At 44.3% G+C, this 17,788-nt stretch overlaps 2 protein-coding genes across 5 annotated transcripts in view; both read right to left on the bottom strand.

The window, feature by feature from the left end:
- The window catches only part of LOC135055101 (pulmonary surfactant-associated protein D-like), a 455,316-nt gene that overhangs the window by 132,856 nt on the left and 304,672 nt on the right, over positions 1–17,788 (bottom strand). The gene's annotated exons all lie outside the window — the stretch shown is intronic.
- Positions 1–17,788, bottom strand: part of LOC135055102 (collectin-43-like) — a 36,860-nt gene that overhangs the window by 15,379 nt on the left and 3,693 nt on the right. For 3 of the 4 annotated variants that reach the window (XM_063958753.1, XM_063958755.1, XM_063958754.1), the window contains exons 3-4: positions 13,495–13,584; positions 13,199–13,252 (exon numbers count right to left, since the gene is read on the bottom strand). In XM_063958753.1, the coding sequence (XP_063814823.1) occupies positions 13,199–13,252; positions 13,495–13,584 (144 nt within the window). The remainder of the gene's footprint in view (positions 1–13,198; positions 13,253–13,494; positions 13,585–17,788) is intronic. The other variant, XM_063958756.1, reaches the window with a different exon arrangement.

Below are 17,788 nucleotides of genomic sequence, written 5' to 3'. Positions count from 1 at the left end.
GTCATCACTCGTCATCCATTAAGTATACTATCCATATACATTCTACACCTGTGGTGCATTTTAGACAGTTTTGCAGTTTGCTGACAGTGTCCACCAGTATACTATATATATATATACTTATAGCAGCACGGTAGGCCACTGCTGTACCTTCCTCTGTGTCGTCACTCGTCATCCATTAAGTATACTATCCATCTACATTCTATACCTGTGGTGCATTTTAGACAGTTTTGCAGTTTGCTGACAGTGTCCACCAGTTTATTATATATATACTTATAGCAGTACGGTAGGCCACTGCTGTACCTACCTCTGTGTCGTCACTCGTCATCCATTAAGTATACTATCCATCTACATTCTATACCTGTGGTGCATTTTAGACAGTTTTGCAGTTTGCTGACAGTGTCCACCAGTATACTATATATATACTTATAGCAGTACGGTAGGCCACTGCTGTACCTACCTCTGTGTCATCACTCGTCATCCATTAAGTATACTATCCATCTACATTCTATACCTGTGGTGCATTTTAGACAGTTTTGCAGTTTGCTGACAGTGTCCACCAGTATACTATATAATATACTTATAGCAGTACGGTAGGCCACTGCTGTACCTACATCTGTGTCGTCACTCGTCATTCATTAAGTATACTATCCATCTACATTCTATACCTGTGGTGCATTTTAGACAGTTTTGCAGTTTGCTGACAGTGTCCACCAGTATACTATATATATACTTATAGCAGTACGGTAGGCCACTGCTGTACCTACCTCTGTGTCGTCACTCGTCATCCATTAAGTATACTATCCATCTACATTCTATACCTGTGGTGCATTTTAGACAGTTTTGCAGTTTGCTGACAGTGTTCACCAGTATACTATATATATACTTATAGCAGTACGGTAGGCCACTGCTGTACCTACCTCTGTGTCGTCACTCATCATCCATTAAGTATACTATCCATCTACATTCTATACCTGAGGTGCATTTTAGACAGTTTTGCAGTTTGCTGATAGTGTCCACCAGTTTATTATATATATACTTATAGCAGTACGGTAGGCCACTGCTGTACCTACCTCTGTGTCGTCACTCGTCATCCATTAAGTATACTATCCATCTACATTCTATACCTGTGGTGCATTTTAGACAGTTTTGCAGTTTGCTGACAGTGTCCACCAGTATACTATATATATACTTATAGCAGTACGGTAGGCCACTGCTGTACCTACCTCTGTGTTGTCACTCGTCATCCATTAAGTATACTATCCATCTACATTCTATACCTGTGGTGCATTTTAGACAGTTTTGCAGTTTGCTGACAGTGTCCACCAGTTTATTATATATATACTTATAGCAGTACGGTAGGCCACTGCTGTACCTACCTCTGTGTCATCACTCATCATCCATTAAGTATACTATCCATCTACATTCTATACCTGTAGTGCATTTTAGACAGTTTTGCAGTTTGCTGACAGTGTCCACCAGTTTATTATATATATACTTATAGCAGTACGGTAGGCCACTGCTGTATCTACCTCTGTGTCGTCACTCGTCATCCATTAAGTATACTATCCATCTACATTCTATACCTGTGGTGCATTTTAGACAGTTTTGCAGTTTGCCGACAGTGTCCACCAGTATTATATATAATATACTTATAGCAGTACGGTAGGCCACTGCTGTACCTACCTCTGTGTCGTCACTCGTCATCCATTAAGTATACTATCCATCTACATTCTATACCTGTGGTGCATTTTAGACAGTTTTGCAGTTTGCTGACAGTGTCCACCAGTTTATTATATATATACTTAAAGCAGTACGGTAGGTCACTGCTGTACCTACCTCTGTGTCGTCACTCGTCATCCATTAAGTATACTATCCATCTACATTCTATACCTGTGGTGCATTTTTGACAATTTTGCAGTTTGCTGACAGTGTCCACCAGTATACTATATAATATACTTATAGCAGTACGGTAGGCCACTGCTGTACCTACCTCTGTGTCATCACTCGTCATCCATTAAGTATACTATCCATCTACATTCTATACCTGTGGTGCATTTTAGTTTTGCGCAGTAAATATAGTAGTAGGCCATTGCTATTGATACTGGCATATAATTCCACACATTAAAAAATGGAGAACAAAAATGTGGAGGTTAAAGGGAAAGATCAAGATCCACTTCCACCTCGTGCTGAAGCTGCTTCCACTAGTCATGGCCGAGACGATGAAATGCCATCAACGTCGTCTGCCAAGGCCGATGCCCAATGTCATAGTAGAGAGCATGTAAAATCCAAAACACAAAAGTTCAGTAAAATGACCCAAAAATCAAAATTAAAAGCGTCTGAGAAGAAGCGTAAACTTGCCAATGTGCCATTTACGACACGGAGTGGCAAGGAACGGCTGAGGCCCTGGCCTATGTTCATGGCTAGTGGTTCAGCTTCACATGAGGATGGAAGCACTCATCCTCTCGCTAGAAAAAAGAAAACACTTAAGCTGGCAAAAGCACAGCAAAGAACTGTGCGTTCTTCAAAATCACAAATCCCCAAGGAGAGTCCAATTGTGTCGGTTGCGATGCCTGACCTTCCCAACACTGGACGGGAAGAGCTTGCACCTTCCACCATTTGCACGCCAACTGCAAGTGCTGGAAGTAGCACCCGCAGTCCAGTTCCTGATAGTCAAATTGAAGATGTCACTGTTGAAGTACACCAGGATGAGGATATGGGTGTTGCTGGCGCTGGGGAGGAAATTGACAAGGAGGATTCTGATGGTGAGGTGGTTTGTTTAAGTCAGGCACCCGGGGAGACGCCTGTTGTCCATGGGAGGAATATGGCCATTGACATGCCTGGTCAAAATACAAAAAAAATCAGCTCTTCGGTGTGGAATTATTTCAACACAAATGCGGACAACAGGTGTCAAGCCGTGTGTTGCCTTTGTCAAGCTGTAATAAGTAGGGGTAAGGACGTTAACCACCTCGGAACATCCTCCCTTATACGTCACCTGGAGCGCATTCATCATAAGTCAGTGACAAGTTCAAAAACTTTGGGTGACAGCGGAAGCAGTCCACTGACCACTAAATCCCTTCCTCTTGTAAACAAGCTCCTGCAAACCACACCACCAACTCCCTCAGTGTCAATTTCCTCCTTACCCAGGAAAGCCAATAGTCCTGCAGGCCATGTCACTGTCAAGTCTGACGAGTCCTCTCCTGCCTGGGATTCCTCCGATGCATCCTTGAGTGTAACGCCTGCTGCTGCTGGCGCTGCTGTTGTTGCTGCTGGGAGTCGATCGTCATCCAAGAGGGGAAGTCGGAAGACCACTTGTACTACTTCCAGTAAGCAATTGACTGTCCAACAGTCCTTTGCGAGGAAGATGAAATATCACAGCAGTCATCCTGCTGCAAAGCAGATAACTCAGGCCTTGGCAGCCTGGGCGGTGAGAAACGTGGTTCCGGTATCCATCGTTAATTCAGAGGCAACTATAGGCTTGATTGAGGTACTGTGTCCCCGGTACCAAATACCATCTAGGTTCCATTTCTCTAGGCAGGCGATACCGAAAATGTACACAGACCTCAGAAAAAGACTCACCAGTGTCCTAAAAAATGCAGTTGTACCCAATGTCCACTTAACCACGGACATGTGGACAAGTGGAGCAGGGCAGACTCAGGACTATATGACTGTGACAGCCCACTGGGTAGATGTATTGCCTCCCGCAGCAAGAACAGCAGCGGCGGCACCAGTAGCAGCATCTCGCAAACACCAACTCGTTCCTAGGCAGGCTACGCTTCGTATCACCGCTTTCCAGAATAGGCACACAGCTGACAACCTCTTACGGAAACTGAGGAAGATCATCGCAGAATGCCAAACCCCAATTGGACTCTCCTGGGGATTTGTGACATCGGACAATGCCAACAATATTGTGCGTGCATTACATCTGGGCAAATTCCAGCACGTCCCATGTTTTGCACATACATTGAATTTGGTGGTGCAGAATTATTTAAAAAACGACAGGGGCGTGCAAGAGATGTTGTCGGTGGCCCGAAGAATTGCGGGCCACTTTCGGCATTCAGGCACCGCGTACAGAAGACTGGAGCACCACCAAACATTCCTGAACCTGCCCTGCCATCATCTGAATCAAGAGGTGGTAACGAGGTGGAATTCAACCCTCTATATGCTTCAGAGGATGGAGGAGCAGCAAAAGGCCATTCAAGCCTATACATCTGCCCACGATATAGGCAAAGGAGGGGGAATGCACCTGACTCAAGCGCAGTGGAGAATGATTTCAACGTTGTGCAAGGTTCTGCAACCCTTTGAACTTGCCACACGTGAAGTCAGTTCAGACACTGCCAGCCTGAGTCAGGTCATTCCCCTCATCAGGCTTTTGCAGAAGAAGCTGGAGACATTGAAGGAGGAGCTAAAACAGAGCGATTCCGCTAGGCATGTGGGACTTGTGGATGGAGCCCTTAATTCACTTAACGAGGATTCACGGGTGGTCAATCTGTTGAAATCAGAGCACTACATTTTGGCCACCGTGCTCGATCCTAGATTTAAAACCTACGTTGTATCTCTCTTTCCGGCAGACACAAGTCTGCAGAGGTTCAAAGACCTGCTTGTGAGAAAATTGTCAAGTCAAGCGGAACGTGACCCGTCAACATCTCCTCCTTCACATTCTCCCTCAACTGGGGGTGCGAGGAAAAGGCTAAGAATTCTTAGCCCACCCGCTGGCGGTGATGCAGGGCAGTCTGGAGCGAGTGCCACTGCTAACATCTGGTCCGGACTGAAGGACCTGCCAATGATTACTGACATGTCGTCTACTGTCACTGCATATGATTCTCTCACCATGAAAAGAATGGTGGAGGATTATATGAGTGACCGCATCCAAGTAGGCACGTCAGACAGTCCGTACGTATACTGGCAGGAAAAAGAGGCAATTTGGAGGCCCTTGCACAAACTGGCTTTATTCTACCTAAGTTGCCCTCCCTCCAGTGTGTACTCCGAAAGAGTGTTTAGTGCAGCCGCTCACCTTGTCAGCAATCAGCGTACGAGGTTACTTCCAGAAAATGTGGAGAAGATGATGTTCATCAAAATGAATCATAATCAATTCCTCCGTGGAGACATTCACCAGCAGCAATTGCCTCCAGAAAGTACACGGGGACCTGAGATGGTGGGTTCCAGTGGGGACGAATTAATAATCTGTGAGGAGGGGGATGTACACAGTGAAAGGGGTGAGGAATCGGAGGATGATGATGAGGTGGACATCTTGCCTCTGTAGAGCCAGTTTGTGCAAGGAGAGATTGATTGCTTCTTTTTTGGTGGGGGCCCAAACCAACCAGTCATTTCAGAGTCATGTGGCAGACCCTGTCGCTGAAATGATGGGTTCGTTAAAGTGTGCATGTCCTGTTTATACAACATAAGGGTGGGTGGGAGGGCCCAAGGACAATTCCATCTTGCACCTCTTTTTTATTTCATTTTTCTTTGCATCATGTGCTGTTTAGGGACAATTTTTTGGAAGTGCCATCCTGTCTTGATTGACACTGCAGTGCCACTCCTAGATGGGCCAGGTGTTTGTGTCGGCCACTTGTGTCGCTTAGCTTAGTCACACAGCCACCTTGGTGCGCCTCTTTTTTTCTTTGCATCATGTGCTGTTTGGGGACAATTTTTTGGAAGGGCCATCCTGTCTTGATTGACACTGCAGTGCCACTCCTAGATGGGCCAGGTGTTTGTGTCGGCCACTTGTGTCGCTTAGCTTAGTCACACAGCCACCTTGGTGCGCCTCTTTTTTTCTTTGCATCATGTGCTGTTTGGGGACAATTTTTTGGAAGGGCCATCCTGTCTTGATTGACACTGCAGTGCCACTCCTAGATGGGCCAGGTGTTTGTGTCGGCCACTTGTGTCGCTTAGCTTAGTCACACAGCCACCTTGGTGCGCCTCTTTTTTTCTTTGCATCATGTGCTGTTTGGGGACAATTTTTTGGAAGGGCCATCCTGCCTGACACTGCAGTGCCACTCCTAGATGGGCCAGGTGTTTGTGTCAGCCACTTGTGTCGCTTAGCTTAGTCACACAGCCACCTTGGTGCGCCTCTTTTTTTCTTGCATCATGTGCTGTTTGGGGACTATTTTTTTGAAGGGCCATCCTGTCTTGATTGACACTGCAGTGCCACTCCTAGATGGGCCAGGTGTTTGTGTCGGCCACTTGTGTCGCTTAGCTTAGTCACACAGCCACCTTGGTGCGCCTCTTTTTTTCTTTGCATCATGTGCTGTTTGGGGACAATTTTTTGGAAGGGCCATCCTGTCTTGATTGACACTGCAGTGCCACTCCTAGATGGGCCAGGTGTTTGTGTCGGCCACTTGTGTCGCTTAGCTTAGTCACACAGCCACCTTGGTGCGCCTCTTTTTTTCTTTGCATCATGTGCTGTTTGGGGACAATTTTTTGGAAGGGCCATCCTGTCTTGATTGACACTGCAGTGCCACTCCTAGATGGGCCAGGTGTTTGTGTCGGCCACTTGTGTCGCTTAGCTTAGTCACACAGCCACCTTGGTGCGCCTCTTTTTTTCTTTGCATCATGTGCTGTTTGGGGACAATTTTTTGGAAGGGCCATCCTGTCTTGATTGACACTGCAGTGCCACTCCTAGATGGGCCAGGTGTTTGTGTCGGCCACTTGTGTCGCTTAGCTTAGTCACACAGCCACCTTGGTGCGCCTCTTTTTTTCTTTGCATCATGTGCTGTTTGGGGACAATTTTTTGGAAGGGCCATCCTGCCTGACACTGCAGTGCCACTCCTAGATGGGCCAGGTGTTTGTGTCAGCCACTTGTGTCGCTTAGCTTAGTCACACAGCCACCTTGGTGCGCCTCTTTTTTTCTTGCATCATGTGCTGTTTGGGGACTATTTTTTTGAAGGGCCATCCTGTCTTGATTGACACTGCAGTGCCACTCCTAGATGGGCCAGGTGTTTGTGTCGGCCACTTGTGTCGCTTAGCTTAGTCACACAGCCACCTTGGTGCGCCTCTTTTTTTCTTTGCATCATGTGCTGTTTGGGGACAATTTTTTGGAAGGGCCATCCTGTCTTGATTGACACTGCAGTGCCACTCCTAGATGGGCCAGGTGTTTGTGTCGGCCACTTGTGTCGCTTAGCTTAGTCACACAGCCACCTTGGTGCGCCTCTTTTTTCTTTGCATCATGTGCTGTTTGGGGACAATTTTTTGGAAGGGCCATCCTGCCTGACACTGCAGTGCCACTCCTAGATGGGCCAGGTGTTTGTGTCGGCCACTTGTGTCGCTTAGCTTAGTAACACAGCCACCTTGGTGCGCCTCTTTTTTTCTTTGCATCATGTGCTGTTTGGGGACTATTTTTTTGAAGGGCCATCCTGCCTGACACTGCAGTGCCACTCCTAGATGGGCCAGGTGTTTGTGTCGGCCACTTGTGTCGCTTAGCTTAGTCACACAGCCACCTTGGTGCGCCTCTTTTTTCTTTGCATCATGTGCTGTTTGGGGACAATTTTTTGGAAGGGCCATCCTGCCTGACACTGCAGTGCCACTCCTAGATGGGCCAGGTGTTTGTGTCAGCCACTTGTGTCGCTTAGCTTAGTCACACAGCCACCTTGGTGCGCCTCTTTTTTTCTTGCATCATGTGCTGTTTGGGGACTATTTTTTTGAAGGGCCATCCTGTCTTGATTGACACTGCAGTGCCACTCCTAGATGGGCCAGGTGTTTGTGTCGGCCACTTGTGTCGCTTAGCTTAGTCACACAGCCACCTTGGTGCGCCTCTTTTTTTCTTTGCATCATGTGCTGTTTGGGGACAATTTTTTGGAAGTGCCATCCTGTCTTGATTGACACTGCAGTGCCACTCCTAGATGGGCCAGGTGTTTGTGTCGGCCACTTGTGTCGCTTTTTGCATCATGTGCTGTTTGGGGACAATTTTTTGGAAGGGCCATCCTGCCTGACACTGCAGTGCCACTCCTAGATGGGCCAGGTGTTTGTGTCGGCCACTTGTGTCGCTTAGCTTAGTCACACAGCCACCTTGGTGCGCCTCTTTTTTTCTTTGCATCATGTGCTGTTTGGGGACTATTTTTTTGAAGGGCCATCCTGCCTGACACTGCAGTGCCACTCCTAGATGGGCCAGGTGTTTGTGTCGGCCACTTGTGTCGCTTAGCTTAGCCATCCAGCGACCTCGGTGCAAATTTTAGGACTAAAAATAATATTGTGAGGTGTGAGGTGTTCAGAATAGACTGGAAATTAGTGGAAATTATGGTAATTGAGGTTAATAATACTATGGGATCAAAATGACCCCCAAATTCTATGATTTAAGCTGTTTTTTAGGGTTTTTTGAAAAAAACACCCGAATCCAAAACACACCCTAATCCGACAAAAAAATTTCGGTGAGGTTTTGCCAAAACGCGTCCGAATCCAAAACATGGCCGCGGAACCGAACCCAAAACCAAAACACAAAACGCGAAAAATTTCCGGTGCACATCACTAGTTCTATTCCCACTCTATGGGTGTCGTGGACACCCACGAGTGGGACTAGTCCCTGCTAGTCAGCATGACGATTGCCGGGATTTTGATGCGGTGGGATGTACAGTTAGGTGTCGGTATTGTGACCAGTGGTCACATAACTATATCCCGTTACACCTTTAGCACATGCTGTACCTGCAGGACCTGTTGAATTGTTGTCTTCCTTTGCACCTTGACCTCCTTTGAAATCAGATAGATCATATAAAGTAAAATATGCATGTATTAATTTATTCCTTGCAATGCTGATATGTATTTATCAAATAAATGATCATTTTAGGGATGAGCGAATCAACTCAAATCTTTATCTGTTAACATAAATTCACAGAAAAGATACCAAGCACTGGAGAACTGGACAACAACTTTCCTTCTATAAAGCAGTAGTGACATCCAATAATGAATTTACTGGAATCCACTGCTTTATTATTATATCCTATGGGGACAGGCCAACAAATTTAGTAGAATTGTCCCAAATCCCATATCTTTATTATATTGTGTGTATATACACTAGTGTGTGCTATGTGTGTACCATTTCCCACATCTTCATCCTCTTGCTTTAGGATTTAATATATATTAGTTTGCACTGGTCAAAGTTTCATTATAGGCCAGCTATGCATGTGACCCTAGTAGTTTCTTGTCCATGTAATCTGTGGACTGTGTAATTCAAGTCCATCAGACCATGCCTTGTACATGATTGCCCCTTTAAAAAAAAAGTCAGAATTCAGCAGGTATCTGCATTGCTGCCACATTCGGACTTCTGTTGTGCATCTTGCATTAGTTTGCTTTGCACATGATCAGTAAGCTATTTTATTTTTAAAATTGGTGGGTGTTTTTTTCATAACAAACTTATATGTCTATGGGCATCAAAACAGATTTTGTGGTCAAACCTCTGAAAACATGATCGATTCTGGAGCTTTACCCAGTAGAAGCCTATAGTCTTCTATTCTCATTGCCCTCTGACAGGGATTCAATCAGATTTCTCCCAGTATGCCCGTGGCACGTGTGGCACTCAATGTATGCACAGAAGGACTCCCGGGTCCTAAACTTGGAAATCCCAATACCGCGAAGGACAGCTATCATTGGGAGAGTTGTCCTTTGCTAAACTCTTCATGCATACTGCATTAATAAATGCCGATATGTAGGGGAGGATCTAGACTTTTCTTTTATGGGGGGCAGTTTAAGGCTTAATCCTAACTCCTCCTCTCTTTACACATTACTCATCCTACTTCCTGTCCTGGTCCCTCCCATAAAAAAAAAAAAAAAAAAAATGGATCACTGGTGCTCTATATACGTCAGCATGCACAATTTGTTATAGTTCATAAATCTGAGATGACCGAACAGCATCTCATCATGCATGGGCCATGTAATCTCTTTTCTTATCTGTGAGGATGGAAATGCACTGCCAGCCCTCCTCACTGCCATAATGCTAATGTTACAAACCTAGGAAGTACATGACAACATCATATAACAGATTAGAGTGCAAGCCTGCAATATACAGTACTACAAACTGGTAATGGTGGAAAGTATGTAAAAAGGGAAACTTTAACATACTGTATGGAGCAGGGTATTGCACAACAAACAGCTGTGCCTTAGTATAAATGTTTAACACATTATTCCAGCATGCTATGAAAGCCATAGCATGCAAAGCAGTGTGAATCATCCTGCTCTGCTCACAGTCTCCTCTGTGCATACAGTGCATTATTAGTTTCAAGCAACCGTACCGTATATACATACCTCCAAACATTTAGTTCAGGAAGAGCGGGACTCCTCTGTGCGGTAAAAGGTGGCGTAGCTTCACTGTGACCACCTGTCACGCCTCCCATTTACCTCACAGTGGGGGCATGGCCAGCCATGAGGTTAGTAATACTGTAGGGTCAAAATTACCCACAAATTCTGTGATTTTAGCTGTTTTTATGTTTTTTTCAAAAATCATCCAGATCCAAAACCAAAACCAAAACACAAATGGGTGGTTTTGGCAAACCCAATCCAGATCCAAAACACGAGAATGGAACCAGAACCAAATCCAAAACACAAAACACAAAAAGTGCCCGTCGTTTTAAGCTAGGTTGACATTGTCCGATCTTTGGCCCGATTTTTTGGCATATCGAAGGCCGCAATATCAGAGCTACAGACTGAGCAATTTTTGTTTTAAGTTACAGATTTTCTGCCACACCACCCTGAATTTGCATATGTCTGCCCACAAGGAGGATGATGTAGTCTTGGAAATACTCGGTAAATGTTGTCAGATTATGTCCACATACTGCATGATATTGGGATACTGAGGCCAAGATTATGTTATTTGGATGACCATTTGGATCGGTCTGCGTTGCGACCATGATTTTTCAGGTATATCGTCAAAACGCTGAAATGATCAAAACACTATACTATAAAACAGTCAGATCACCCAATTAGTGGCAAATTGGCCCAATAATTATATAGTGTGTATGCTTTATGGTGAGATAGCACTTATTTAGGAGAGATAAAATTGTGAGAGATAAAATGCTAGCCAATCAGCTTCTGCCTTACATGTTACAAGCTGTGTTTGAGAAATTACAGTTAGGAGCTAATTGGTTGGTACTTTATCTCTCACAATTTTCTCTCTCTCCAATCTTAGAGAATTACCCCCTTAGCCTTGTAAAAAAGCTGTTTAAAACCTCATGGCTAAAAAATATACATGTTATAAAGCCATAAAAGATGGTTTTATGGTGACTCATTTAATTAATGTTCTTTTAACTTTTGTGTATCTTTTATTTACTAAACTATTATATAGTATTCTAAGTAAAAGTGGAGACAAGACAAGCGCCTGATAGTGTAGTGGTTTACAATATATATTCATGCACTTTATTAAGTTATGCGTACTGTAACAGTGTCTTGATATGTCACATATAATGTAATTCCTGTGATTCAATCAACTCTCTGTATTCTATAGAAGAGGCACCATTATGCCTTATGGTTCATTATATCCTATAAAAGAGGATTTATTTGACATTGTTTGTAAATATTGCTTTTTGTGGTGTGTGTTAGAATTTGCTAGATTAAGAATGGCTTGTGCCATAACTCCTCTGCTAGCTACATATAATATAGTATTGTTATAGAAAATAAAAATCTGTATTAATTCACATAGCTTTAGAAAAGATTTCCAGTTTTTAGTGGTTTCACACACTTGTTGTCCCCCTGCTTTAGTGGTAACCAGCCCAGGCTATTTACAGTTACTGGAATTAGGAATTTTGTAAAATGTGCCTTGAACATATGGTTCCGTACTGCAGCAAGTGTGCTGATATGCTGCAAGAAACTGTTTGGTATAAGACTTTGCATTTATTTCACCAAGATCTCATATTCACTTACACCAAAACGTAAAATTTATGTCAAAAAGTTTGCTTTTATCTAGTTTAATAACAGTGAGACTAAGGATGTCTATTTTTGTTAATTATTTTATAGTTTTTCATAATAGTAAAATAAAGTTCCTAAGATGACTTCTAAGGTCTTTTATTTCACATAAATAACGTTTTTATGAGTCTTTTAACTAAAATATACCAATGGATTTACAAATTGTTGAAAAAAATAAGAAATGAGGGGTTAAATATTTTAGGGTAATTCTGACCCACCTGCCTGCCAGTGTAACAGTTTTCTACCGTACTGATGCCGGTTTAATAGTGCCTCCCACGCCATGTGGGGAATCTAGTATGATATCTCCCTCTAAAGCCACTTCCTTAAGTAGACCCAGGTCCTCTTGGCCCCCATCATCTAACAATACAGGGGCCACATCCTCATCCTTGTTTTAACTTTCAAATGTTTTATGGCAAAGTACCTCTTAGATTATCCTGTTGTGTAAACAGCGCACAGTGATTTACCAGCATTTTAGCTTTTATATTCTGCTTTTTGGCACTTGCACTAGTTTATTCGATTTCCTTCAGCTGTGCATGGACTGCCTATTATAGTGTTTTGGCTGCCTGAATATCAAATTCCATCATATAGACCAAATTGCAAAACTGCATCTTCCATTTGTTCAGAAACGTTTTTAGCCGGATCCAATTTTACCATAATTCTATGCTTTATAAACTGAATATTGTCCACCTGCACATCCAATCCATTGTTTTCATTTCTTTTATTGGTGTATTAGAACGATTTCTTCCAATGCAATTATCTATTTTAATAATTTTATGTGTGATTACTAGTATATTGTCAAATCAACATTTTACATACTTGCATTTAAACCAGCAGCCTTTTTACAAGTGCTCCTATTTCTTTGTTATATGAAATACTGATAAGATACCATCATATTCAGAAAGCTTTCCCATGTCCAGTAATGAAGAGGCGTGGTCTAATCATGGAGGTGTGGCCAAGTCTCCTTTAAAAAAATAACTTTATAACTCACTGTGCCCCTCAGACTGGATCAGATCCCTCCTGGAGGTACTCAGTAACAGCAGCCTCCCTGTACCTACTGTAGAACAGCACACAGCAGCACATGCTGGGATGGGGAAAGAGGCTACTGCAGGCTGACAGGTAAGAGTGGGGTGCAGGGTCACGTGGACTCGGGCTCCTCTGTGGCCCCTACAAGAAACTCGAGCCTGGGTAATTAGTACTCATCTTTCTTGGTGCCACTGCTCATATCTACCATACACAATATACAATATGGTCACAGAATTTTTATTAAGGGTATAAATTTGATTAAAAAAATGTTTTGAATATACTGTACTGTGTTTACCTGGTGCTCCAATATCGCCAGTGGCTCCTTTGTCACCTTTCTCACCTGATGTTCCTGAATAAAGAGAGAATATGAGCCGAATATTAAATGTAACAAAAATAACAGTAATAGTATTGATATATGATATTTTGTCTTAAAGTGACAGATCATGCTGGTATAAGAAATCTTTACTCAGCATCCTGTAGATATAAATGTAGGCACAACACCTTGGAATGAACAGCCATAAATATGTACATGAAATGTCTCTTCTCTTAAATTAATTAATAAGATTATATTATTCAGACAGACTCTGTTACCTTTATCGCCTGGACTTCCGCTAGGTCCTACTTTTCCTGGTGGTCCGTTACCACCTCTTATACCGGGTGTTCCTTGTTCCCCAGGGGGACCTGAATAAGGATATATTTTTTAGAGATGAGCGGGTTCGGTTTCTCTGAATCCGAACCCGCACGAACTTCATGTTTTTTTTCACGGGTCCGAGCGACTCGGATCTTCCCGCCTTGCTCAGTTAACCCGAGCGCGCCCGAACGTCATCATGACGCTGTCGGATTCTCGCGAGACTCGGATTCTATATAAGGAGCCGCGCGTCGCCGCCATTTTCACACGTGCATTGAGATTGATAGGGAGAGGACGTGGCAGGCGTCCTCTCCATTTAGATTAGGAGAGAGAGAGAGAGATTGACCTGAGGCTGATACTGTAGAAGAGAGTGCAGAGTTTAGTGACTGACCACAGTGACCACCAGCAGTGCAGTTGTTTTATTTAATATATCCGTTCTCTGCCTGAAAAAAACGGTACACACAGTGACTCAGTCACATACCATATCTGTGTGCACTGCTCAGCCCAGTGTGCTGCATGCCTGCATCATCTATGTATATATTATATATCTGACTGTGCTCAGCTCACACAGCTTATAATTGTGGGGGAGACTGGGGAGCACTGCAGTGCCAGTTATAGGTTATAGCAGGAACCAGGAGTACAAGACAGTCACATACCATATCTGTGTGCACTGCTCAGCCCAGTGTGCTGCATCATCTATGTATATATTATATATCTGACTGTGCTCAGCTCACACAGCTTATAATTGTGGGGGAGACTGGGGAGCACTGCAGTGCCAGTTATAGGTTATAGCAGGAGCCAGGAGTACATATTATATTAAAATTAAACAGTGCACACTTTTGCTGCAGGAGTGCCACTGCCAGTGTGACTGACCAGTGACCTGACCACACTGACCACCAGTATAGTTAGTAGTATACTATATTGTGATTGCCTGAAAAAGTTAAACACTCGTCGTGTGACTTCACTTGTGTGGTGTTTTTTTTTTTATTCTATAAAAAACTCATTCTGCTGACAGACAGTGTCCAGCAGGTCCGTCATTATATAATATATATACCTGTCCGGCTGCAGTAGTGATATATATATATTTTTTATATCATTATTTATCATCCAGTCGCAGCAGACACAGTACGGTAGTTCACGGCTGTAGCTACCTCTGTGTCGGCACTCGGCAGTCCATCCATAATTGTATACCACCTACCCGTGGTTTTTTTTTCTTTCTTCTTTATACATACATACTACTACATCTCTTTATCAACCAGTCTATATTAGCAGCAGACACAGTACAGTACGGTAGTTCACGGCTGTGGCTACCTCTGTGTCGGCACTAGGCAGTCCGTCCATAATTGTATACCACCTAACCGTGGTTTTTTTTTCTTTCTTCTTTATACATACATACTACGACATCTCTTTATCAACCAGTCTATATTAGCAGCAGACACAGTACAGTACGGTAGTTCGCGGCTGTGGCTACCTCTGTGTCGGCACTCGGCAGTCCGTCCATAATTGTATACCACCTAACCGTGGTTTTTTTTTCTTTCTTCTTCATACATACATACTACGACATCTCTTTATCAACCAGTCTATATTAGCAGCAGACACAGTACAGTACGGTAGTTCACGGCTGTGGCTACCTCTGTGTCGGCACTCGGCAGTCCGTCCATAATTGTATACCACCTAACCGTGGTTTTTTTTTCTTTCTTCTTTATACATACATACTACGACATCTCTTTATCAACCAGTCTATATTAGCAGCAGACACAGTACAGTACGGTAGTTCGCGGCTGTGGCTACCTCTGTGTCGGCACTCGGCAGTCCGTCCATAATTGTATACCACCTAACCGTGGTTTTTTTTTCTTTCTTCTTCATACATACATACTACGACATCTCTTTATCAACCAGTCTATATTAGCAGCAGACACAGTACAGTACGGTAGTTCACGGCTGTGGCTACCTCTGTGTCGGCACTCGGCAGTCCGTCCATAATTGTATACCACCTAACCGTGGTTTTTTTTTCTTTCTTCTTCATACATACATACTACGACATCTCTTTATCAACCAGTCTATATTAGCAGCAGACACAGTACGGTAGTTCACGGCTGTAGCTACCTCTGTGTCGGCACTCGGCAGTCCGTCCATAATTGTATACTAGTATCCATCCATCTCCATTGTTTACCTGAGGTGCCTTTTAGTTGTGCCTATTAAAATATGGAGAACAAAAATGTTGAGGTTCCAAAATTAGGGAAAGATCAAGATCCACTTCCACCTCGTGCTGAAGCTGCTGCCACTAGTCATGGCCGAGACGATGAAATGCCAGCAACGTCGTCTGCCAAAGGCCGATGCCCAATGTCATAGTACAGAGCATGTCAAATCCAAAACACCAAATATCAGTAAAAAAAGGACTCCAAAACCTAAAATAAAATTGTCGGAGGAGAAGCGTAAACTTGCCAATATGCCATTTACCACACGGAGTGGCAAGGAACGGCTGAGGCCCTGGCCTATGTTCATGGCTAGTGGTTCAGCTTCACATGAGGATGGAGGCACTCAGCCTCTCGCTAGAAAAATGAAAAGACTCAAGCTGGCAAAAGCAGTAGCACCGCAAAGAACTGTGCGTTCTTCGAAATCCCAAATCCACAAGGAGAGTCCAATTGTGTCGGTTGCGATGCCTGACCTTCCCAACACTGGACGTGAAGAGCATGCGCCTTCCACCATTTGCACGCCCCCTGCAAGTGCTGGAAGGAGCACCCGCAGTCCAGTTCCTGATAGTCAGATTGAAGATGTCAGTGTTGAAGTACACCAGGATGAGGAGGATATGGGTGTTGCTGGCGCTGGGGAGGAAATTGACCAGGAGGATTCTGATGGTGAGGTGGTTTGTTTAAGTCAGGCACCCGGGGAGACACCTGTTGTCCGTGGGAGGAATATGGCCGTTGACATGCCTGGTGAAAATACCAAAAAAATCAGCTCTTCGGTGTGGAACTATTTCAACAGAAATGCGGACAACAGGTGTCAAGCCGTGTGTTCCCTTTGTCAAGCTGTAATAAGTAGGGGTAAGGATGTTAACCACCTCGGAACATCCTCCCTTATACGTCACCTGCAGCGCATTCATAATAAGTCAGTGACAAGTTCAAAAACTTTGGGTGACAGCGGAAGCAGTCCACTGACCAGTAAATCCCTTCCTCTTGTAACCAAGCTCACGCAAACCACCCCACCAACTCCCTCAGTGTCAATTTCCTCCTTCCCCAGGAATGCCAATAGTCCTGCAGGCAATGTCACTGGCAATTCTGACGAGTCCTCTCCTGCCTGGGATTCCTCCGATGCATCCTTGCGTGTAACGCCTACTGCTGCTGGCGCTGCTGTTGTTGCTGCTGGGAGTCGATGGTCATCCCAGAGGGGAAGTCGTAAGCCCACTTGTACTACTTCCAGTAAGCAATTGACTGTTCAACAGTCCTTTGCGAGGAAGATGAAATATCACAGCAGTCATCCTGCTGCAAAGCGGATAACTGAGGCCTTGACAACTATGTTGGTGTTAGACGTGCGTCCGGTATCCGCCGTTAGTTCACAGGGAACTAGACAATTTATTGAGGCAGTGTGCCCCCGTTACCAAATACCATCTAGGTTCCACTTCTCTAGGCAGGCGATACCGAGAATGTACACGGACATCAGAAAAAGACTCACCAGTGTCCTAAAAAATGCAGTTGTACCCAATGTCCACTTAACCACGGACATGTGGACAAGTGGAGCAGGGCAGGGTCAGGACTATATGACTGTGACAGCCCACTGGGTAGATGTATGGACTCCCGCCGCAAGAACAGCAGCGGCGGCACCAGTAGCAGCATCTCGCAAACGCCAACTCTTTCCTAGGCAGGCTACGCTTTGTATCACCGGTTTCCAGAATACGCACACAGCTGAAAACCTCTTACGGCAACTGAGGAAGATCATCGCGGAATGGCTTACCCCAATTGGACTCTCCTGTGGATTTGTGGCATCGGACAACGCCAGCAATATTGTGTGTGCATTAAATATGGGCAAATTCCAGCACGTCCCATGTTTTGCACATACCTTGAATTTGGTGGTGCAGAATTATTTAAAAAACGACAGGGGCGTGCAAGAGAAGCTGTCGGTGGCCAGAAAAATTGCGGGACACTTTCGGCGTACAGGCACCACGTACAGAAGACTGGAGCACCACCAAAAACTACTGAACCTGCCCTGCCATCATCTGAAGCAAGAAGTGGTAACGAGGTGGAATTCAACCCTCTATAT

Source organism: Pseudophryne corroboree, chromosome 3, assembly GCF_028390025.1.
Source record: "Pseudophryne corroboree isolate aPseCor3 chromosome 3, aPseCor3.hap2, whole genome shotgun sequence".
NCBI classification, from domain to species: Eukaryota; Metazoa; Chordata; class Amphibia; order Anura; family Myobatrachidae; genus Pseudophryne; species Pseudophryne corroboree.
Note: the sequence above shows the minus strand (reverse complement) of the source record. Positions and strands in the feature narration are given on the sequence as shown.